We start from the raw sequence: 25,003 nt of genomic DNA, 5'->3' as shown, positions 1-25,003 counted from the left end.
CAATGTTGCCCAAAGACAGGAGTAGGAAAGAGATCTACAATTTGCTCTGCACCATTCTGTACCCCTTCATTTTTGCATCATGTCCATGCCTTAACTATTCAAATAAACAAAATTTAAAAAGAAAAAAAAAAGTCCTTGACTGGTCTACCCCTATCTTTTATCCTCAGCATCAGTAGTGAGGGAGATATCTAACAGTGTGGGGCTGTCACATGAGTGACTAACAGTGTTAGCCCCTTTGGTTCTTATCATTTGGCTTGACTCCTGGAGTAGAATGACAAATGGATGGTAACCTGTCTTCCATTTGCACGCAGGAGTGCTGTATGTAGACTAAATGTGGTCCTATAAGTGACAAGTGTTCTGATATACGAATCTCTTCCTTACATATGAATATTTTTTGAGAAAAACGTACCAGTAGCAACTTAGGTAGGAACAGCAACATGACATTTAGACAGTAATCCTTAGTACCATTCCTCACATGTGGGACTGAGTGAGGGGTTCCTGGAGAGTGAGGTTGATTTAGGGATTGGGGATCAGCTGCTGAGGCGGGCACTTGGAAAAAACAAACCAGGCATTCACACTCCAGACCACTCAATACCAGCATTGTCTCCAATCCATCTTTCATAAGGGGGCTCCAAGAGGGGGAGGGGTTAAAGGAAGGAGAGAAAAGAAACCTTTTTAATCCTGTAAAAGAAAGTGCAGGAGAGAGGAAAGAATGAACAGAAGGTGAGTGTGAAAAGCCTGTGGCCAGGACTATTTAGTTTCTAAATCAACTTTGCCTTTTAATCTGAGCCTTCCCTGTCAAGTTTCTCTTCCGTTTTACATGCCCTATCCCATCTTTGGGCACTGGTGCCCCTCCACTCCCCGTGCTTTCTTATCCTTCTCTGGTTCATTCCCTTCATCTCTCCCAGTTCGCCTTCTCAATGCCTTCTCTCCTTCCTGGCTCCTTTTCCTTTTTTCTTTCCCTTTTGCCCCCCATCCTTTCCCACACTCTTTCTCCCTTGCTTTTACAGCCTGAGTCCTTCTCCTTCTCCCCTTTCTCTTGCACAGTACATCCAAGCTCCATTCCCTCTTCTTAAGGAAATCAGCCAGGCCTCAGATGGAGCTGTTGTCCTGACAACCTAAAGGCGCATCGGGCTTTCACTGAGGCTGGCTGCTGCTGAAGGGGGCAGTTGTGCAAAGCGAGGGGCTAGGCCGGAGGGAGGGCGGAGGGGATGACGTGGAGGGGCTGTTGAAATCCGCGAGGGGGGGGGGAGGTGCTAGCGGAGGGGAGGGACTGGAGGGAGAAACAGGAAAGGGAGGAGGGGTAGAGACTCTGGGCTGCTGCCGCGGCTGTGTGGGTTTCTTTACACTCCCTGGCAGGCTGGGTGCCGGCTCCCTGGCCTGCCTGCCCGCCCGCCTGGGAAAGTGGGTTAGGGAGGGAAGGAGCTCAGCTCAGACACTGGCAAAGGAGCATCCAGCCACAGACCGGAGAAGAACACCTTCCTTTTGCAGCTTTCTCTTCATCTTTTCTAGAGGGTTTTATATTTGCACTCTCTCCTTTCAAATTGGGTTCCTTTGACTTTCCCCCCACCTCTGCTTGGGTTTTTATGCGGGCTTTGTTAAGTCTTAGAGGGAAGAGAGACTGAGCCAGGGAAAGAGAGGCAAAGTGGAAAGGAGCACAAACTGGCAAAGCCCGTTCTGCCTTGGCTGTTGATGAAAGCCCTGTGTTTGTAAAGCCCTCTCGGCGTGAGCAGCACGCACACACCCTCCAGAGTACACCGCGGACCTGCACCTCGGCGTGGCCACCATGGTCGGCAGAGTTCAGCCTGATCGGAAACAGTTGCCGCTAGTCCTACTGAGATTGCTCTGCCTTCTTCCCACAGGACTGCCTGTTCGCAGCGTGGATTTTAACCGAGGCACGGACAACATCACCGTGAGGCAGGGGGACACAGCCATCCTCAGGTAGGGCTTTGGGGCAACTTTTCTGCTGTGCGCGAGAGTGTGTGTGTGTGTGTGTGTGTGTGTGTGTGTGTGTGATCTTCAACTCCAGATTCTGATGCTGCAGGCGTGTGTGTGTGTGTGTGTGCGCGTTTGTGTGTGTTGTGCATGCACACGCGCCTTTTACTGAGTGGCCCAGGTGTCTGCCAACAAATTTGAAGGGAATTCTGTTTCCCCTCAAGGACCAGCAACGTTGGTTAAATGTTATTTGGATTCTTAGGACCTTGTTTCTCTTACCAAGAAAGCCTAACTTCACCTATGGTATTAGTGACATTTGGGCAGTATTCTTGCTTTGGTAATTTCTGATGCTTTGCACTCAAGAGTTTTGTTGGGGTTCTTTAATAGGGAAAGAAGAGTTGTTGAATTATGGCTCTCAGAGAGTGGTACACAGTACTGCATTCTCTATGCTGTGTGTGTGTGTGAGAGAGAGAGAGAGAAAGAGATAAAGAGAGAGAGAGGGGATATATGCACGTCAAGGCTCTCGCCCTGCCCCAGCAGTAGTTCGGACTGGCGACTTTCTGTAAGGATCATCTAGTTGACATCGAGGTCAATAAATCAATCTTAGAACTTTGGTTGGTTACTGAGCCTTTTCTGGAATGTGGATAGACATCAACACATGAAAGTATGAAAGAAAAAGAAAAGGAACTTGCCAAATTGCTGATATTTTAAGAATAGGAGTATTAAGCGCAAAGGTTAGGCAAGAATTAACCTGGTGTAAAATGGGTATTTCAAATTGATTATTCACCTTAAAGTCCCATCTCTGTGTGGCTCTGCCAAACTCTGAAATAAAATTTGGGATTGAAATCTGGACAGGGAGAGTCCCAGTCCTTGGGAGTTTGACCCCTCTAAGGGACAGTGAACTGCAGAAACTCAGATGGAACCTAGCTGTAATTCCATTTCTAAAAAAAAGCTTCAAGCTTCTTTTCCTGTGTTTCTCTTTTCTCTTCCCCTCCTCCACCCACTGCACATAACCCTAGTCTTCTTTTTCCAGCTTTCTTAAATTTCTATCAGATACCAAAAAAAAAAAAGAATGAAAAAAAATCTTTCCTTGGAGATCCTTTAAAATCTCATTTTGTCCAAATAAAATGACCCAGTGTCAGTCTGTCCATACAGTTAATATTGCTTGTTGCGGCAATAAAAAACAGTAGACTACAGAAAGTAAACCTCTAATCTGTGTGCGAGGAGCTGATAGTGCATAAACCCTGGGGCGTCAGGGAGCAGTTCTCTAGCAGAGCTGCCTACAGCAGCAAAGTTTTCTTTCCTTTCCTCAGAAATAAATTTGGTTGGCTGTCACAGTGTCCTGCTTTGGGATCTCTAGCCTTGTTAGAGAGGAATGTGTACGTGTTGTGTGTTGTGTTGTGTGTGTGTTGCTGCAGATTGTAAAAACTAAGAAAATCCTACTGTGTAAGTGCTCTTTTCTTCGTTTCCTGAGCATTGAGTGATTATGAATCCCAAAGATCCTACTATCCAAAGCAGACTTTCCCTACCAGCTTTCCAGCCCTGTAAACCTGCATGTGTGATTTATCCACATGGAGTAATAAGATTTATAGAGTAATTTATCTGTTTGCAAAGGGATTTGGATATGATGCAGAAAATGTTTTTTGCAAACACATAAGCATGCCATCTCAACTGCTAACATTCAGACTCCCTAACATCATTAACCCTTACTAGTGAGGCACTCTATATAAATTTATGCTATCCCCAGGAAGACTTGTTTTTGCAGATTATGAGACTGAATATAGGGAAAGCGAATACCTGGATGTGTAAGTTTTTATTTAAATGTCCATGAACTTTGTAAGTCAGCATCACCTGTATCTTAAGTTGTAGCTGTCAAAGGGTTAGATAAACATCTAAATGTTTATTCAGAGGAAAAAGAATATTCTTATACTTTCATATCGCATATGCATAGAAGTCTGTGTCTATGAGAGGTGTCTTATTCCATAAATATCTACATATGATATAGATGTGCTTTCAAGTGTCTCTGGCTTAAAAGAAATGGAGTTTTTAAGCATTACACTTTAGTAGACATTATGGTGTGGAAATGGAGGGAGTGAGAAGTGAGAATAAATATAGAAGCAGTTATTCACTGGGAAAGAGAAGCTAGATAAACAGAGCATGCAGAGAAGTCACCTGTGAGAGTCCGTTGCTTTTCCAGACCTCACCTAATGTGCCCTCTTTTAAATTTCCTCTGCCTCGAACAAGGCTTTTATTTCTGGGTTGGTGGAGCTCTATCAGAAGTAACTATGGAGAGAGTTCCTTTTGTTTTCTTCACTGACCTTCTTCTCAATCTCTTTAACTGAGCCCAGTAAGCTTTGTGGGTCAGTTTCCCGGGGAAGAATGGTTTTCTTGCTTTCTGTTTACAAGTCTAGCCTGGGAAATACTTGCTTCTACTTTATTTGTGACATTTTACTGAGAGCATGAGCTTCCAGGGGAGGAGAGGAAGGAGAACTTGATTCATTGGAAGTCACAGTAGACGTTTGGCACTGAGAAAGTGAAATGGCAAGGAGAAAAAAAAAAATTCTCTCAGTGAATCTGTGGCCCTGAATAATCTGAAATGTTAAAAGGAGACAAGGAAGGTTTGTAGTTCTGGTGGTCCAGTGACAGGAGTTTGGCTGACCATCCCCAAAACATTTACCTTTACTGCTTTACTCCCATGAAAAGAAAAGTATATATTTTTTAGAACTGATGCTCAATTTTGTATAATTATGATAGGAGATGAATTCTAGTCTTGGGTCTTACTTTGTAATTCCTATCTTTTGGCGGAAAAAACAACAACAACAAAAGACTATAGAGTGAAGGTAGCAGAACTAAATGGAAAGAAAAATACTCTCATATATCCCAACCTCACCCTGTTGTTTCCCAGCCAAGAATCTAGATATCCAGAGGTGTTTTTTTTTTTGTTTTGTTTTGTTTTTTTTTTTTTAGATCCTTTAAGAGCTAAAGGAAACCACACACCATATTCTATCTCAGGGCACAGAATCAAAGTACCATCCGTAGACCAGTGGCAACAGCGGCACATGTGTTTCTTCCTAGATACTGAACCAGAATATTTGCATGCAGAGTAAAGTACAAGACATACCCACAGGACTTGTCTTATGGGAGTGTCTCAGGTGTTTTTCTGAACAGAGCACACCTGCCACACTGCCACCCCAACAAGTGTAGGAATTCATCAATTCCTGGACACATTTCTAGACTGATTTTTCTAACTTTCTACCCTTGCACACAGGCTCACAAAGAGGTTCACCTCCTGGTTATTCTTGGCAGGTTGAAATCATGTGGCTCCCTTGATAAGTCAAAGGAAAAATGGAAATAATGTTCTTATCTAGCCTTTAAAATTTCATTTTTAACAGTCCCACTGACTATATTTTTAATATCAGTAGCATATGTCTAGAAAGATAATTATAAAATAATTGATCCTAACATATCTGCTCAAAAGGTAACTTTGTAAAAATGACATATTTATGCATATTTGTACATGCTGTGTAAGTGCATATATGATAAAATGCAAAGGTTTCATACTATCATGGGTTTAAATATTTTAAATTTGAGGTGTTGGAATTTTATTTATTTCACAGTTCTGACCCTATTTGATGTTTGTAAGATACTATAATACTTTTTATGGTGGTAACATTTTTGCCGTTTAAATGTAAATGTGCTTAATAGGAGTTAGGTATAAGAAATTAAATCTAAGTTCAACATAGCTAAGTTTTTAATTTTTCAAAATTCTGGGTCTTTATACTCTTGTTTTAACACTAGGGGAAAAAGAGGAAACAACACAAAAGATATGATTATTTGACAGTACAGTCTGAGAATTTTGTGCAAATTTCAAGGGAAAAATGGCTTCTCTTCTATAAGGCATCTGGAACGCCTACATTTACAAAGGAAGTGTCAACACTCAAACATACTTCTGACACAATATGTGATTTTTCTACAACTTGTAATTCACTATTTGAAAACAAACTTTGTGGGCATGGGTCTTTGGGGAAAGTTTGTGACAATTATGAAGGTTTCTTTTTCTTGTGGCTAAATCACTAATCAACATTTAGTGGTTATTACTGATATTTAAGGACACTTCATTTCACATTAAATCCTTTATCAGATATATTTGATAAATGCTAGAGTATACCACACTATTCTCTTGTCTAGGAATATGGCATATTAATTACACTTTATAACATTGATGTACCTGTGAATTGTATCATTTGTTGTTACTTATGGACAGAGGAACACAGCAGCCAAGTCTCATGTGACAAATGTAATTTGTGATCATTTCTGTTTTTATAAATATGAAACACATAAGTATGTATACACACATCCCACATATTAAGGTGATTTTTCTGTGCTATGTCATCTGACTTTGAATGAATTATTTGTAGAACTGTGGAGTGAACAGCCAAAGGTGACTGACTTATCCACTAAATTCGCTGGTGAGGGTTAAACATATGTGTTTCTTGAAGTTGGTTCGATATAATAGCACACTCAGGCAAAAAAAAAAAAAAAAAAAAAAGGATTAGTGCATATTTTTCTGTGGTCTTTGAGAGCTCCAGGTACAAATGTCTATAACTCATGTGATAGGAAGTTACCTAACTGTGTGCTGGTACCCCTTGCTGTTATCACTTAGACCTTAGAGAGTCCTTCTCTTCAGGCCATTACTTATGGCTTACAGCCATTTGCCCTGCTTTCAGATGTCCAGCTTGTTAGTTTGTACGAATCAGAAGACCTAGACTCTAATTTTGGATCCATCCTTGTATGCTACATGACTTTGAACAAATCCCTTAAATATTTGAGCTTCAGTTTCATTTATAAAATGCTGAAACTGCCTATTTTAGTGACTCTAGTTACTGTACAGAGTTGTTTTAAGAAGCTCAGAAGAGATAAAGTAGGGAAGTTTGTTCAGTTGTAAACTGCTACACAAGCATAAAACTATTAGTCATTTCCAACCACATTCAACCAATTGTTTGGACTTTAAGGAGCTCTTTTGCTTAGACCAGTGTTTCTCAAACTTGAAGGTGTATCAGAAGGTGTACCAGGGATGCCTGTTATAACACAGATCGCTCGGCTTCTACCTGCAGAGTTTTTGACTCCGTAGGTCTCTGGTAGGGTCTGAGGTTTGCATTTCTAACAAGTTCTTGACGATGCTAATGCTGCAGGACTGAGCCACACTTTGAGAACCACTGACTCTTGCTGCTACAATCATGTTCTGCAGATGCGTATTTTAGGTATCACACAGCCGCTTTTTAAAATCCCAAATCTCAGGGTCTATCCCAGACCTAACATGTCAGAATCTGCATTTTTAACAAGATCCTCAAATAATTCACAAACATCTTAAAGTTGGAGAAGTGCTGCTTGAGATGGTTTACAACTATGGCTGCATGTTACAATTAGGTGGAGACCTTTCAAGAAATACTGAAGCCACATATTCTCTACTTTTAGAAATTCTTATTGAATTAGTTTGGGGTAGGGCCTGGCATATGTATTTAAAAAAAATGATTCTGATATGTATATAGAGTTGAGAACCACTGCTTTACCAATTGAGGAATCTCTTTCACAAAACACCTTTGGGGCAGTGCTTAATGGATATGTAGTAAAAAATTAAAAGTCATGTTGTATGGCTTGGGAAGTATGGCAGCAGCAAAGATGTACAAATTGAATTGGGAGAGAAGAATGAGACCCTCATAGATCCATTTCTTTACCACACGATCCCATAACTACAATGTCATGGAAAATGGAGTGACTTCCTTTTAATATGGATCCAATTTACATAGTATCTATTGAAATAGCCTTAAAACTTGGTTTTTAAAAGATAATTGCTTTGTGTTCTCACTTCCATTTATATTAGGCAAGACATGGAAACACTTCTACTATGTTTTTTTATTTTTTTCAGGGCTATCTCTAGGAAAGAAAATAGATAATACTTAGGCAAGGAAAATATCTTCAGTGATAACTTATTCAAACAAACTTGTCACTTATGTTGCCATATATGCAAATATATGATTCACAATATGATAGCTACGTGTTTGTGGACTTCATCTCAGTTTTACGTGGTGATCAATGTTTAGCTGAAACTTAGGATCCAGTCTTTGTGTCATAGGTAAATACCGTCAAGGATCTAATAAGTTCAGAATGCTTAACAAGTACTCAGAAGACCTAGATCTAAATACCTGGAAATAATTCGATCTATTAAATAAAAATAACTGACAATTACTTGGCTTACTAGACAAGCTATTTTTATGATGATCAAATGACCTACTATGTATTATTGTTTTATAAAGTATAAAATGGCATAAAATAGAAGCTCTTATTAATAATCATGGTCATTATATTCATAGTAGGAAATAACCTTTAGAACATTAGGAAATTTGATAAAATGAGCTTTTCATTTTTATTTCTTTGGTCGAGGTTGGCCATTTGTTCTATATTTGTATCATTCCCTCCCCCCCTTTAAAGTCATTTAAAGTTACATGTATCCTAGAATATTAGTTGAGTTTCTTATCAGGAGTACAAGGTGAATGAACAATTTTTGGTAGTCACTTGAATCAAAACATAATCTCAAGTCAATGAGTGATTAACCTTCACAAAGGAAAACACTTTCCTTCAGATTTTGTTAATTACTGTAGGATAAACTTGTGGAAATCTAGAGAAGGAAAGGCCTTGAAGATTAGGCAATCACCATCTCATTTTATTTATTTATGTATTTATTTATTTATTTACTTACTTACTTATTTGAGAGAGAGAGAGAGAAAGTGTGTGTGCAAGCCGGGGCAGGGAGGGAGACGATGGAGGGGACTGAAGGAAAGGATAATGGAAGCAGACTCCCTGGCTGAGATCATGACCCGAGATGAGTACCACCTAAGCTCCCCCCACCATCTCATTTTAAAGTGATGTACCGGAGGGAGTGCCTGGGTGGCTCAGTTGGTTAAGTGTCTGCCTTCCCCTCAAGTAATGATCCTGTGTTGATCTTCCTGCTCAGTGGTGAGCCTGCTTCTCCCTCTCCCTCTGCCTCCCTCCCCAGCTTGTTGTCTCTCTCTCTCTCTCACATGCAGGCGTGTGCGCTCTCAAATAAGAAAAAATAATAAACTGAAGTAACCGAGAAGAGAAAAATTTAGTTGGTTTTCTAAAGGTTTGAGTGATTCGAACTACAATTCATGCCTCCTTGTTCTTGTTCAGAGATTTTTATTCCACAGTAACACTGAAGTTCTCTTCCTGGTTTTCATGCTATCTCATGATGTGCTATTTAAAATTATGCCCAAAGTGTCTTTCCCCTTAGTCTTTTCTTTCTCCCCTCCCCCTTCTGTCTTTCCCTTCTCCTCCACTTGCTTCCTCTGCTGTCTCTTCCTTTTTCTACCCTTCTCTCCCCTTCTTTCTCTCTCATCTCTCCTCCTCTACCCTGTTCTTCCTTTCCTCTCTTCTCTCTCTCATCCCTGAAAATCAAAGCTGAGCCTTCCTGTGAATGATCCTCCTGCTAGTGCTGGTCAGGGAGGAATTTTTCAGTAAATACTTTACCGTTTACATGCCAAATGTCATCTGTCTTAAAAACATAGGCTTACTTTCTTCACTTGCAGCTTCCATCTTACGATATTTGCAAAGCCAGTCTTTTATTTGGCAGAACCTATATAACATTTTTTTACATTTGTTTTGTTTTGTTTTTCTTTTTGTTTCTGGTACTCTGCCTCTTACTCAGATTTCTTATCTGAGTTCTTAACTCTTTCCTCCAGTATTTGACTTGGGTTCCTCAAACCTACTACCTCCTTATTGTTACTTACGACTTTCTACCTGGTTAAGGCTCCTATTACTTGTCCCTCTTGGAGACACTGATCAGGATGATTGCACAGGGAGATCACGGTTCAAGGCTTGGTTTTCAGCCTGTAGCCCATCCTTTACATAACCTCCAGGGGTGCTCTACACATTGTAGTCATTGTAGATTATGCTTAAAATCCTTTAAGAAAGGTAGAACTTATTTTCTATTTGTACACAATTTATTTTGGGCTAACAATGGGCTGATTGTAGTCAGTGGGAGGAACTGGACATTGAGATACACCAGTCTCTTGTGATGGTGGAGGCACTGGATGCTAAGTTCTACTACAAATGCCTAGGGGGTTTCTTGTGTGTCATATAGAATGAGGTTTCATAAAACTTTCTTAGCAGGTGAGCCAAGGGAGGTCCAACATGTTCCATGAAAAGAACTCACAGTCAGCCCTATAGATAGGCAGGCAGGTATCACAGGGAAGTATGTCAGCTCGTATAGAGATGTAGCCACAAGGCAGAAGCTCAGAACAGAAGGGAGTCTATGGGATAAGGGCTGGCTTACACATGTCCTCAGTAATAAGGGACTTAGACCCAGACACACTACCAAGATAGCTACCTTGGTCGAGAGTACAAGCAAAGCTCTGTATCAAAGCTGTTATCAAGGGGTAACATGAAGATAACTCTCAGAGCACCAAACTCTATCTTTTTAAAACTTGTTTGGGATCATAAAACCTGATCTAGTAAGGTGGGGAAAAGATAGAGCTAGAGGTCTGAAATGCGGTAAGAATTAACACTACTTGCTTTTCCTTGACTTAGGAAACTTTGCTAGATTACATCTTTATTCTACTTAATCCTTTCAGACCCCAGGTAGTTGGCAGAATCATGGACCTGACCTCATCTGACTATCCCGGGCCAATTGTTTTCCAGTATCAATCTGGAAATATCACCAGAGCCTTTAAAATCATCTCATTATCTACAACATAAAGTCAAAGGTCCTCAGCTTGGATAACTCTCCATGCCCTACTGCCTCATTTCATCTACTAATTCAGAACCATTTTCATTCTCTGTTCATGAGCACGTGAATGTGTGTACACACACACTTCTCTTACATTTGCTCATGAAACTCTCTCTACCCAGAACCTTCTCTTCCTCCCACTTTTCCACTCTTCCCAACCACACCTCTTTGCTAGGTTACCTTGTTGCTCCTTCCAGGCTAAGGCTGGTTTTGGTGATAGCTCATTCAGAAATCTTCTCTTATTCTCCCAGATTCAGCTAAATACTCTATTTTTTATTGGTAATATCCTCTCTGTGTATGTTTTTTTTCTCTCCTAGCTTTATTGAGGTATAATTGATAAAATTTTATGTATTTAAGCTGTACAGTGTGATAATTATGTGTATATATACACACACACATTATAAATTATTACCAAAATCAAGTTAATTAACACATCCATCGCTTCACTTAGCTACCTTTCTTTGTGTGTGATAAGAACACCCAGGATCCACTCTCCATGCAAATTTCACATTACAACACAGCATTATGAACTATCATCACCATGATGTACATTAGATCTCTAGAATGTTATTCATCTTATAACTGAAAGTCTACCCTTTGACCAGTATCTCACCATTTCCCACCTTCCAGTCCCAGGCAACTACCATTCTATTCTCTGTTTTCATGAGTTAGCCCTTTTTTAGATTCCATTTATAATTGAGATTGTACAGTATTTGCCTTTATCTACCTTTTTTTTCACTTAGCAAAATACTCCCCAGGTTTATCCATGCTGTTGCAAAAAGATCTTAAAAATTTTTATAGCTAAGTAATATTCCATTGTGTGTGTGTGTGCATAGAGAGATAGATAGATATAGATGATATAGTTATAGATACATCTCGTGTTTTCTTTTTCTGTTTATTAATCCATGTATGTTTGGGTTATTTCCATATCTTGGCTGTTGTGAATAAGGCTGCAATGAACATGGGAGTACAAATACTTCTTTAGGACACTGATTTCCTTCAGATATATGCCCAGAAGTGGGATTGTTGGCTCTATGCATACCTCAGCTTAGCATTTACTACATTTTAAGGGCACTCTTGTCTTGCCTCAAATGTATTATCAAAGACAAGTGTCTCATCTACCTTAATTTTCTACCCAAGAATTTAGCTTAGTACCTGTAGGTGGTCAGATAAATATTTATTTACCGAATTAAACAAAGAGGGTGTAGTCATACTGTAAATCAAGCAGATCAGAAATTGGTTTATGAAAGAGGAGATAAATTTGGAGGAGACAGGGATGAAGCAAGTTACGTTAGTGAAAAAGTCAACCACTACTAGAGGAATTATAAATGTGTGGTCAAAGAAGGTTAAATAGTAAAATCAGAGATGGATTATTTTCTGATCATTGGTTGAGGGGATAAGGTGTTTGTCTAGAAACACTCCCAACATTTTCCATTGCAGCTACTCTTTTTAAGCACAGCTTTTTCGAGCATGAGAAAGGCATACAAGGGCATTTTAGGGGAACATAAAAGTTTAGTCACCAGTGCCTAAAGTATGCTCCATTCACTGATGGATGAGTTTCTGACAAAACTAGGAATCAGTCAGTGCTCCTGAAGTGAGTCATGTCCAGTGTCTTTAAAGAGCTCAGAATCCCAGGTAGTTTAAGAAAAGGAATATACCTCCTGGGAGCTGCTGAAGATTTCTCCCTCTAGAGGTGCCTGTGACCTTTCAGAGACTGAATTGAGCATTCGAGAGTTACTTATGGTTGGCAAGATTGTTGTGCAACAGGTATATTCACCTCATCTGTTCTACTTTCTTGTGAAATGAGACAAAGTACAGACCACTTGCACTCATTTGACTCAAAGTAATTATTCATACTGAACAATGATGCCAAGTTGGGTTTTGCAGTGTTGAGCTCTTTACTCACTCCTGGTGAAATTCAACCTTGAATGTACAGTGGACTTTTTAATAATCCCAAATTCTCTCTGTATGTTTTGCCATAATGCACAAGAACATTATTTATGTGAGGTCAGAGGAAAAGCCTATAACTCTGAGGAAAATGAAAGCCAGCTTCTCATACAATAATGCCTTACTGTTTATTCCATTATAATTTTTTTGGTCATGCATTTCTATATTGAGTTTCTATATGTTGAAGTTATCAAAAGTTAATAATATCTTTTCTAAAATAGTGCTTTAGTCATGCTACTATTTGCCACACTTCTCTGCTAGGAACAATGTAGACAAAAATGAGAGTCATGCAGTTCAACACTAAATCATGCATAGCCAAATGTATACATGTGAAGATATTGATTTGGAAAATTACTTGGTTTCCTAATTTCGAATTCTTGTGCTTCTTCAGTCATATTTCACTCTAGGACACTTATATCAGACCTGTTTATTTTATGGGGTTTGAGTCATATATGGTTGCCAGTTTGCGACTGATCTTTGTCTTGAGATGACTAAGATTGTTGTCATCTTATGCATGTTCATGATGTAAATAGAAGAGCAGATCTTAAGATCAGCATTTTATATTGCAGAATCATTAAGTTAGCAGATGAATTTTTCTTTGACTTTCTGACCTTTTTTCTTCTGTCTTTTTTTTAAAGCATTTAAAAAATATTTATTTATTTATTTATTTATTTATTTGAGAGAGAGAGGGAGAGAGAGAGTGTGTGTGGGGCAAAGGGAGAGGGGAGAGAGACTCTCAAGCGGACTCTCCCACTGAGCACAGAGCCTAACTTGTGGCTTAATCTAATGACCCAAAGATCATGACCTAAGCTGAAGCCAAGAGTTGGATGTTCAACCCACTGAGCCACCCAGGGATCCTTTTTTTTTTTTTTATCTTTTGTTACTCTAATATAATGAACTAATACTATCTAATATCATCAGCACCTCAAGGAACTCTCTAATGTCGAGAGAATACCACTAGATCAGGTAAATTTCTAGATTGAACACCAAGGGATTTAGGCTTTATTTCCATAAAACCTTAACTGTAGAAAGTTGGGAATTAGCTTTTATTGTTTTAATTCCAAAATGGGAATAATTCCTACTTACCTCTTAAGCAAAGATTTGGTCTGGTCTGACATTAAGTTTTTCAATATGATTGAGTTCATTAGAAGAAATGTGTGATGTAGTAAGTGGGATGGTGATATGCTCAAATAAAAAAAAATAACTGCATTATCTTAAAATGTCATGGCATAGGAAACTTAAAAATATTTTTTTTCATTAATGGCCTTAATAGTTGTATAGAATAGACAACTTAAAATCTAGTTCTTCTAAAATAGAAGCATGTATTTATACAGAATGTATTATGATGTGTAAACAAATTGTCATATTTAATTACATCATGTGGATTTTTTTGAACACAAGATTTTTTAAAAATTTAGTTTCTTTTGGGCGCCTGGGTGGCTCAGTGGGTTAAGCCACTACCTTCAGCTCAGGTCATGATCTCAGGGTCCTGGGATCGAGTCCCGCATCGGGCTCTCTGCTCAGCCAGGAGCCTGCTTCCACCTTCTCTCTGCCTGCCTCTCTGCCTACTTGTGATCTCTGTCTGTCAAATAAGTAAATAAAATCTTAAAAAAAAATTTAGTTTCTTTTGCATATTTTAATAATATATAAAAACAAAAGCATACATTTTTTAAATGTACAATAAATTTACAAATATACAATATGAATCTGAATATTATTGTAAATTTGGGTCGTAGTATTCTTTAATAGGAATCTAATTTAATTTGATGTACCAATGTGGAGAAGTTTACTGTAGAAAACTAAATTTTCCAAGTTATCAAGGATATTAATAGGTACAATATATAAGAAGCACCATATTATGTCTTTTTTTTTTTTAAGATTTTATTTATTTATTTATTTGACAGATGGAGATCACAAGTAGGCAGAGAGGCAGGCAGAGAGAGAGGGGAAGCAGGCCCCTCGCCGAACAGAGAGCCCGATGCGGGACTCAATCCCAGGACCCTGAGATTATGACCTGAGCCGAAGGCAGAGGCTTTTACCCACTGAACCACCCAGGCGCCCCCATATTATGTCTTTTTAATTTGTTTTGATTAATGTTTTATTTTTAATTGTTATGGAAGTGCGAAAATTACTTTGTAAGAGAAGTCAGACTTAATGTTTTTTTTTCCCCTCAGACTTAATGTTTCTTGTTTCTGCTATGTCTGGTTAATATACATAGTAGTCCCTAAGGAGTAACATTTCTTCTATTTGGATTATAGGATAGACACTAATGGTGTATTAGCTAAGTGAGAAATAACTTTCAAAAATGTAAAGTCAATTCCTCATATTTTTGATCTTGATTCTAGACTAAATTTACATTTTCTTTCATTCTAAGTCACCAAGAGATGTCATGATCTGTTAATAAGCATGCTTGTTGAAAATGAGAGACTGGGGGCACCTAGGTGGCTCAGTGGGTTAAACCTCTGCCTTCAGTTCAGGTCATGATCTCAGTCCTGGGATTAAGCCCCGCATTGGGCTCTCTCCTCAGCAGGGAGCCTGCTTCCCCTTCTCTCTCTCTGCCTGCCTCTGCCTGCTTGTGATCTCTGTCTGTCAAATAAATAAATAAAATCTTAAAAAAAAATGAGAGACTGGCCACTGAAGGAAAAGAATAAAAATTCAAATTAAATTTCTATTTGTTTATCAAGTAAAATTATCATAATTATGCTTTTATGTCCTTTTCAATATTAAAGATTCAAGGCAAGTGAAGAAATGATTAGAATAATATAAATAAATTCAGGTGTAAGACTCAGATGCATTATATCCAGAGCAATAAAGCACCTTGGTAGTATGACCAGTCTTTGGCAAATATGATGGTCTTTGGCCATGTTCAATATTTGGATAAAAACACAGGAAGTGAACTTGCTACCATGTGTATAACACAAAAATAAGAGGATAGCTTTGTGTCATACTATGTATATGGCACAAAAATAAGAGGATTGTGGTTTTTGCCAGAATTATAAGGTAAAAATGGATGCTAGCTTATAGAAGACTGTTATTCATATGTGTGTGTGTTATATCACACTTCATCTCCCCCCCACAAAAAAAAAAAAAAAAAAAAGAGAGAAAGAAGAAAAGGGAAAGAATTTAGGATAGTTTATAATTAAAATAGAACATAATTTAAATAAGTAAATCAGGTTGAACTCTTTTATAAATGATCTTTCAAATAGTTTTATGGCATGATGGAAATAACATAGCTTCTATGCCAGGAGACCTAGCTCCAAGTATTCCTCTACCAATCCCCAACTTTGTAAGCAAGGGCAAATAAGGGCAAATTATCCCTGCTGGGCCTCAAGTCCTCTCTTAATAAAAAATGAAAATGATAATACTTACCCTCTTATCTCAGAAAGCTAGTATAAGAATGGAATAAGAAGGACCTGTAAAATAAGGATCTGTATGTGTACATGTGTGTGTGTGTGTGTGTGTGTATACACATGTATATGTGTGTATATATATGTGTGTGTGTGTGTGTATGTCTGTGTGTGTGTGTGTTTATGTGTATACATTATATATATATATATATATCTGTGCAGGTATATTTATTTTATAAATGTTCCTTGCTCTTCTGCCAAGTGGAATAGATTTCCTTGTAAAGAAGTAGATTTTAAGTCCTCTTCATATTTAAACAGAGGCCAGATAACCACAATTAAGAAATGTTATTTAAAAAGGACTAAAACAGGGATACCTGGGTGGCCCAGATGGTTAAGCATCTGCTTTCAGCTCAGGTCATGATCCCAGTGTCCTGGGATCCATCCCCACATCAGGCTCCCTGCTCAATGGGGTGCCTGCTCTCCCTCTGCCTGCCACTCCCCCTGCTTGTGCCTGTGCTTTCTCTCTCTCTGACAAATAAATAAATAATTGTTAAAAAAAAAAAAAAGAAAAAGGAACCAAACCCCAAAAACCTTTATGTAGTAGAAGGTTGAAATGGATGATTTCTCATATATTACTATTAATATTCCCTCATTCTCTGACATCCTGTATTTCTACTCCTTATTTTGTATGTGTTTATTTATTTATTTATTTTATTTGCTGGCATGCATTGTAACTTTGCTTATGAAGGATTTCATTCAGAAATACATTCTCTAATCATTTTTTCAAGTGGGTTTAATATTCATACCTCTCTACTTTCTTCCCACTGGAGAATTTACAAACATGTTAAGAGAGAGGGGACTGTTTTCATTAAAATGGAAGATCTTTTAGGCCTTTCATCTTTCTATGTAGATCAATATTAAGACAAATCTAGTCTTAGAAAGATACTTTTATATTCATGCAGCTTCATAGAGATAGGTAAGATTGATCTGGTCAAGTAGGGACCTCATTTCTTACACTGTTCAATATGGCTCAAATTGTTATTTTGTTTACTCCCCGCAATGAGTAAAGCATGATACTACTTCCCAGTTCATGCTTCCTGTTGGTTCTCTTTCTACTCTGAGGACTGACATATTCTAGGCCTTGAACCCTTCAGTCCTGGCTCCCTCTGAGCACTGACAGGACTAAGCATCCCCAGCTATTTAATACAAGAACTTTCTTGCTGCTGACTCCCTTAGTATCATCAGAGGTCATCTCTGGTAAGATGGGAGTGGAGCAGCAGTGTCCATGGGCTTTACCTGTGGGTAAATCTGCTATTCCTAAGTTGCTTTATTTGTGTCACTCCCTTACTTTTTGTATTACCTACCTTTCCCAGAAATAGTGAAGCAAAATAACTTGAATGTCTGATTTGCTTTGCTTACAATTCAGATAACCTCTGCTGCCACTAAATATGAGGTCAAATAATGGCATCCATCAATAAATCTAGGCAAATCATATTTCCCAATCTTGCTGAGCCTAGTCTCTTTCACCACCTTCAGCATTTTGCTCATTTTTATATGCATGTTACCTTATTTTATTCTTTTTGTAATATGACTTTAATTTATCTGAAAGTCCAAACTGTTAAAATCTGTAAACAGCGATTATCAGAGTATTAACCAGTCCTCCTTTCTGTTGAGTTGACAGGTTCTTAGCCATTACCTCAGCACTTGCTTTAGCTGTATTCAAACTGAGAGAATCACTGATGCACAGCTTTGGTCTGTAGAACTGGGGTGGGATTTTGGGTAATAGTTTTGAAAGAGCTCAGAAAGTTCGAACAAACCAAAGTGAGGATTGAAGGGAGAAATGAAAAGACAGAGACAGGTTAGGGCGAAGCCCGATTAGGAAAGGACCAGATGTCAGGATGTCAGTAAAACACATATAGCCCCATTCCAAAGTGGCTTATCTGTGTGTAAAGCTGGAAATATTCCCACGAATGTCTGTTTCCAAATGGAAAACTGGTGGATGCTAAAATAAAAATAGAACATGTTAAAAGATAATGACAAGGAATCCTAAGAATTATCTAACGAAGTCCTGAATATGTCAGAGGTTAATTCCTTGTGGATAATCGCTCAGTTTCATTCAATATTAGTCCAACAGAAAGGGTTAGGCAATCAGTTCCCAAGCCCTAGTCTCTTTGGCAACTACAGAATTCGTGAAGAGTTTCCAAACTTCCATATGAAACTTAAGCATTATCTGTGGACATTATATATCTCACAGGTAAATAAATTATTGTTTTTCAAACCTGGAGGAGGTAAGGATAGCTTCAATTAAAATATTGGTTGGACCTCTTCGACCTCAGCCGCAGCAACATCTTCCTAGGAACTTCGCCAAAGGCAAGGGAAGCAAGGGCAAAAATGAACTATTGGGATTTTATCAAGATCAAAAGCTTTGCACAGCAAAGGAAACAGTTAATAAAACCAAAAGACAACTGACAGAATGGGAGAAGATATTTGCAAATGACATATCAGATAAAGGGCTAGTGTCCAAAATCTATAAAGAACTTAGCAAACTCAACACCCAAAGAACAAATAATCCAATCAAGAAATGGGCAGAGGACATGAACAGACATTTCTGCAAAGAAGACATCCAGATGGCCAACAGACACATGAAAAAGTCCTCCACATCACTCGGCATCAGGGAAATACAAATCAAAACCACAATGAGATATCACCTCACACCAGTCAGAATGGCTAAAATCAACAAGTCAGGAAATGACAGATGCTGGCGAGGATGCGGAGAAAGGGGAACCCTCCTACACTGTTGGTGGGAATGCAAGCTGGTGCAACCACTCTGGAAAACAGCATGGAGGTTCCTCAAAATGTTGAAAATAGAACTACCCTATGACCCAGCAATTGCACTGCTGGGTATTTACCCTAAAGATACAAACGTAGTGATCTGAAGGGGCACGTGCACCCGAATGTTTATAGCAGCAATGTCTACAATAGCCAAACTATGGAAAGAACCTAGATGTCCATCAACAGACGAATGGATAAAGAAGATGTGGTATATATACACAATGGAATACTATGCAGCCATCAAAAGAAATGAAATCTTGCCATTTGCGACGACGTGGATGGAACTAGAGGGTATCATGCTTAGCGAAATAAGTCAATCGGAGAAAGACAACTATCATATGATCTCCCTGATATGAGGGAGAGGAGATGCAACATGTGGGGTTAAGGGGGTAGGAGAAGAGTAAATGAAACAAGATGGAATTGGGAGGGAGACAAACCATAAGTGACTCTTTTTTTTTTTTAAGATTTTTTATTTATTCATTTTGTCAGAGAGAGAGGGAGAGCAAGCGAGCACAGGCAGACAGAATGGCAGGCAGAGGCAGAGGGAGAAGCAGGCTCCCTGACGAGCAAGGAGCCCGATGCAGGACTCGATCCCAGGACGCTGGGATCATGACCTGAGCCGAAGGCAGCTGCTTAACCAACTGAGCCACCCAGGCGTCCCACCATAAGTGACTCTTAATCTCACAAAACAAACTGAGGGTTGATGGGGGGAGGGGGGTTAGGAGGGGGGGGGGGGTTATGGATATTGGGGAGGGTATGTGCTATGGTGAGTGCTGTAAGTGTGTAACCTGGCGATTCACAGACCTGTACCCCTGGGGATAAAAATATATTATATGTTTATAAAAAATAAAATTAAAAAAAAATATTGGTTGGAAATGGAAATGAGAAGGCTGACAGAATGATAGAGACAGAGGGAAAGTCCTAAGTAAATAAGGTAAAGTATTACTGGAAATACAGATACAGAAAGGCCAGGAATAAATATGAAAGGATATGTGGAATTAAACAGATTTTCAAACTAAGATTAATTTTGGTTGGTAAATTGAGTTTGAGGGGCTGTTAGATATTCAGGTAAAGTTGCCCATTGACAAGTGAATCTGAGAACTCTGGCATTCAGAAAAAGAACTGCATGACTTAGGATCATGGAATATTTCCCTATTAGGGGATCGTTTTATCTATAGTTTAGATGAAATTGCTAAGGAAAGAATGTAACAGGGGTAGTTAGTATGCACAGCCTGTGCTGGACGTTCCACGGGGATTAAATAATATCCAACAGAAGTAGATTTAAAATGGAGTTTAAGCTTTGGGGCTCTTTACTTGCATGGACCAGCTATTCCGAAGTTTTGTCTCTAATTTGTCATTTTGCATTTTTTAGAAGAAAGACTCCACACTGTATTAATTTCAGGATCCACAGAAATCTGGATCCATACTTGTTCTAGTTCCTCAGGAACTTCTACAAATGAAAAATTAAGTGACAGTGAAAGCAATATATTCCTAACGATGGTTCAGATGGCTTTTCAAAAACTGCTGTGGGCTGATGTGTTCCTCTGGACATTTTAATGAAAGAGCTGAGTCTTAAGCATTGTGGTGAAACTTGAACGGGGATAGAGAGGACAAGTAGAAAGCCAGGCATTTCAGTAAAGAAGTGAGGATATAATACATAGAGTGACCCAATCTCAGGTTGTGTATTACCAGAAAAACACCAGGAGATCTTTGTCTCAAACTTCCTGGCACACCTCTTCACCTTGGCCAGATTAGTAATTATAATTATATCCCACCATATTGTAGACTACTTTGGCTCATCGTTCTTTACCATGAAATACAACCTCACTCTGCTGTTGACAGCTCTGTGTTGCTTCAAAGTAAGGAAATATGGTGATAATGGCTCCAGGGTTCAGGACAACGAGAGAGACACAGGGCAGTCACAGAAGATATATAGTCCCATTTCAGATTTGATTTCCCAATTGTGCCACAGTGCTATTATAATTTTTATTATTGATATTATTTTTTTTTATTTTTCTTTATACTTAATAATTTTAATGAGCCATCATGGAGTAATAGAACTCCTTTATTCCCACTGCTATCTCTCTATTCCAAACCCTTATCAATGCATGGCTGACTTCAGTCTTTCCATATATTGAATACTTGCTTTATGCCAGGCACTGGACCAAGTACAGGCAATGAGCATTGAGTAATACGGAGATTATAGTCTAAACTTCTAGATTTTCACCACTGTTTAGATTCTTCTGCAAACACAGCTTTTCATCAGTTCCTTTCCTTGCTTAATAAACTATAATTGGCCTCTAGTCTCTGTCCCATCAGCCTCAATTTCTAAGATCAGGTCTTAGTATGTCTCTTTATAATATCCATCCTCCCTTTTTGTCAGGAATGTTTCCTGATATCCTCTGCCCACATTTCCTTTTTAAAAATATTAATGTTTTAGCTTCCTTCAGAATTTTTATGTCTTATTTTTCCTCCTCCACTTACCTGCATTCTCTTCACCTTAATTCTTTCATCCTGTAAGAAACCATTGATTATTCCATCCTCAATTTATTTTTTTAAGATTTTATTTATTTATTTGAGAAAGAGAGAGAGCATGAGTGGTGTGGGGGAGGGGCAGAGGGAGAAGGAGAAGCAGATTCCGCCCCCCCGCACCCCCGAAGCAGGGAGCCCAATGCAATACAGGGCTCCATCCCAGGATCCTGGCATCATGACCTGAGCTGAAGGCAGCTGCTTAACCAACGGAGCCACCCAGGTGCCCCAATTATATCATTCTCAATTTATTATTTTTCCTTACTTATTTGTTTGCTTATTTATTTATTTCCTTTTTCCTTTTTGGACTTGTAAGCAATGCCAAACAATTTAGTACCTAAGTGTTTGCTAATGGTTTCATACATTTTAGCTTTGTATCCTCAACTAGGATGCAAACTCCTGAAATTACAGAATCAAGGGAAGTTGGAGACTACAAAATACCTTGGTTTGAGTAACCTCTCCAGCAATACTTGTATTGTTATACTACTCAAATGTATTATATTATTTGCATTTTATTTATTTATTTTTTAAAGATTTTATTTTTTTATTTGACAGAGAGAGAGAGATCACAAGTAGGCAGAGAGGCAGGCAGAGAGAGAGGGGGAAACAGGCTCCCCGCTGAGCAGAGAGCCCGACTCAGGGCTCGATCCCATGAAACTGGGATCATGACCCAAGCCGAAGGCAGAGGCCTAACCCACTCAGCCACCCAGGCTCCCCCTATTATCTGCATTTTATTTTATTTATTTATTTTTTTTTTAAAGATTTTATTTATTCATTTTACAGACAGAGATCACAAGTAGGCAGAGAGGCAGGCAGAGAGAGAGAGGAGGAAGCAGGCTCCCTGCCAAGCAGAGAGCCCAATGCGGGGCTCCATCCCAGGACCCTGGGACCATGACCCGAGCCGAAGGCAGCGGCTTTAACCCACTGAGCCACCCAGGCGCCCCTATTATCTGCATTTTAAAGAGGAAGAAAAAAACTAGGGAAAATAGTTATCCGCATTTCCTAGTCTACATCACTACCGTTTCCATGAAACCTTCTTTTCTCTGCCCGATGTATTCCTAGAACAAAGCCGGACAAATGACAGGGACTCAGTAATTTCTTTTAATGACAGGCATAGAGTGATGTGTGTTGGTTGCTATATTCTATTCTATGGCTCATATACAGCCAGAGGTATGGAGTGAAAATAGGATGTTTGTTTTCCCTTTGTCAGAATTAAATATGGGGTGACGAAATCTTTAGGGGTAGTGAAAATACCAAAGGTGAACAATTCTTTTGAAATTATTTTCATGATGATTTTGTGTGATAATCATATTCCCAGAGTGGATGACTTGGCAAAAGTTTTATAACTTAGACATCTAGTATTGCCACCAGGTCTAAATGCCCAGCCCCCTCACAGAAGGCAATGCATTTGGCTTGGCAAACTCCACTCTTTTTTTTTTTTTTTTTTTTTTCATTAGTGAAGTTGGCCTTTTGGGGATGGCATTTTTAAGAGTAATGCAAATACTCCCTTTCCTATCAATAAAGCTGTGATTTACAGTATTTAATCCAGTTGAAGGGCAAAAAAAAAAAAAAGGAATTTTGCATACAGGAGAAATGAAATTATAATAAAATGGCACACTCCCCAAAGTTTTCTTAATATGTAGAGTATTAACCTGGCACCCAGCCTTATTTGCTGCTTATAGAGCTCCATCAATCAGAAGAATGGAAGGCTTGGCTTTCCAAGACTCTTAATAAAACATTTGACTTACTAGTTTCTGAAGATTTTATTGAGTAAATAACATGTTATTTAATCCACAATATCTCCTCTATCATCTTTTGTAAGACTGAGTCTTGGTGTAAAAACCTAGAGATACTCCTTATAAGTTCTGCCCTATAGTTATCTGAGTTCCACCTTTTATCCACATACCGCTATACTCTGTATATCCTATGACCCTCACTTGATTATAAAGCATTTAGCTTTCATTAGTAAGAGCTTTCTCTGATTTCCACACCACCTCGCCCAACAATTCTCCCTTGGAGAAGGCAGGACTATGGAAAATTAGGAGTGTTTTGTCACTAGCTTAGAAATGCTGGAAAGAAATTTAAATCTCTCCCCAATGAACTATAAACTGCTCTCTCTTGCCTGATCAGCCTCAAAACTTGAGTGTGATTTAATGTTTATTCAGCACCAACAATATACAGGCACTTCAAAAAAGCATTCTGTTTATCTAGCACTCTAAAGTTCTAAAGACATGTCACATACTTTGCCTAATTAGTACTCACCAGGCCCTAGTGAAGAAGGAAAGGAAGATACACACATTATCCTACCACATACACTGGAAATAAAGCTCAGATTTTTTAGCAAGATAATTGAAGTCAGTGGCCGTAGGATGTGAATGGAACATAGCTCCCTGGATCATTTTGAACTAACCAATAAATTACATTACTTATTTTCTCCACTTTCCCTTTTTAAATCCCCTAGTTCCACCACCTGTTTTAGAATCAAGTTCATTCTTGTCTTAAATTTGTAAGAAAACAGATTTTTTTTTTTTTGCTATATCCTTCTCCCCTTTGTGCAGTATTATCAGTCCACTCCCTTTTCCCTTTCTTCTTTTACTTATGATTGCATTTAGACTCATTATTGTAAGAGACATCACCAGAGGGATAGATGGTGAAGACATTAAGATGTTCTCTCTTTCTCTCTCCCTCTCTCTCTTCTTGTTCCTGGTGCTGTGTTCAGTGCAGGCTCTCTGTTCTCATTGAGGCTGCAGTTTCTTTGCTGAATCACTGCTTTGTATTCAGCCAGGGACCATGGAGTATTCCCAGTGTATTTATTTTCTGTTCCTGAGCTGAATGCTGGGTGCTTCTTTGTCCTGATGCCTTCTGCAAAGGAGTTTAGGAGGTGGGGGATGGAGAGGAAAAAAGGAGGAGGAGGGGTAAGAATGCCAATAAAGCTTTCTCTATCCCCCAGAGGAATGTGTGCAAACGTCTTTAACATTGCTTCACTCAATGTTCTCCTCTCTGCTGCCCTTGCTCTTAATTGGATCTAGACCCTGGAGAAAATCACTTTGTTAATGGGATGGTTAAAGAAAAAGAGAGGTGGAAGTTGGCTGTGCTCAGTTCTGGCAACTTGTCCTCTCTGGGAATAAAAGTCTCAGATGCCTAATCTGGGGAAGGGGTGCTGTTTTCTTGATCATGAGGAAATACCATTTCCCTTCTGTTGCATTTTTTCCCCTCTCAAAATGGATTATTTTCTGGGTCTCCTAAAAATACATAAAACTAATTTGCTTAGAAAATATGAGTCATCCATTCCTACAGCCATTTTGTACTTATCCATTTATTTATTTATTCATATATTTAACAAATGGCTGCTAAACATGTTTTTGTGCCAGCTACTGTTCTGAGAATAAAATGGTCAATGAGAGAAATAAAGTACCTGCCCTCTTGGGGCTTATATTCCAATTGAGAAAGAAAATAAACAAGTATTCTAATGCATACATAATAATTATAGCTTGTGAGAGTGATACACTTGGAAATCAAAATAATCTACTAATAGAAATTATGAAGGAGATAATTTATTTTTTTATTTTTAAAATTTTTTTATTAACATATAATGTATTATTTGCTTCAG

General features: G+C 38.7%; 1 protein-coding gene across 3 annotated transcripts in view; it reads left to right on the top strand.

Moving 5' to 3' along the window:
- The first annotated feature begins 1,297 nt into the window (after positions 1–1,297).
- The window catches only part of LSAMP (limbic system associated membrane protein), a 671,549-nt gene continuing 647,843 nt past the window's right edge, over positions 1,298–25,003 (top strand). Inside the window, exon 1 of one of the 3 annotated variants that reach the window (XM_047725483.1) lies at positions 1,298–1,941. In XM_047725483.1, the coding sequence (XP_047581439.1) occupies positions 1,787–1,941 (155 nt within the window). In that variant the 5' untranslated portion in view covers positions 1,298–1,786. The remainder of the gene's footprint in view (positions 1,942–25,003) is intronic. The other 2 variants (XM_047725492.1, XM_047725497.1) reach the window with 2 other exon arrangements.

Source organism: Lutra lutra, chromosome 1 (assembly GCF_902655055.1).
Source record: "Lutra lutra chromosome 1, mLutLut1.2, whole genome shotgun sequence".
Lineage (NCBI taxonomy): Eukaryota > Metazoa > Chordata > Mammalia > Carnivora > Mustelidae > Lutra > Lutra lutra.
Note: the sequence above shows the minus strand (reverse complement) of the source record. Positions and strands in the feature narration are given on the sequence as shown.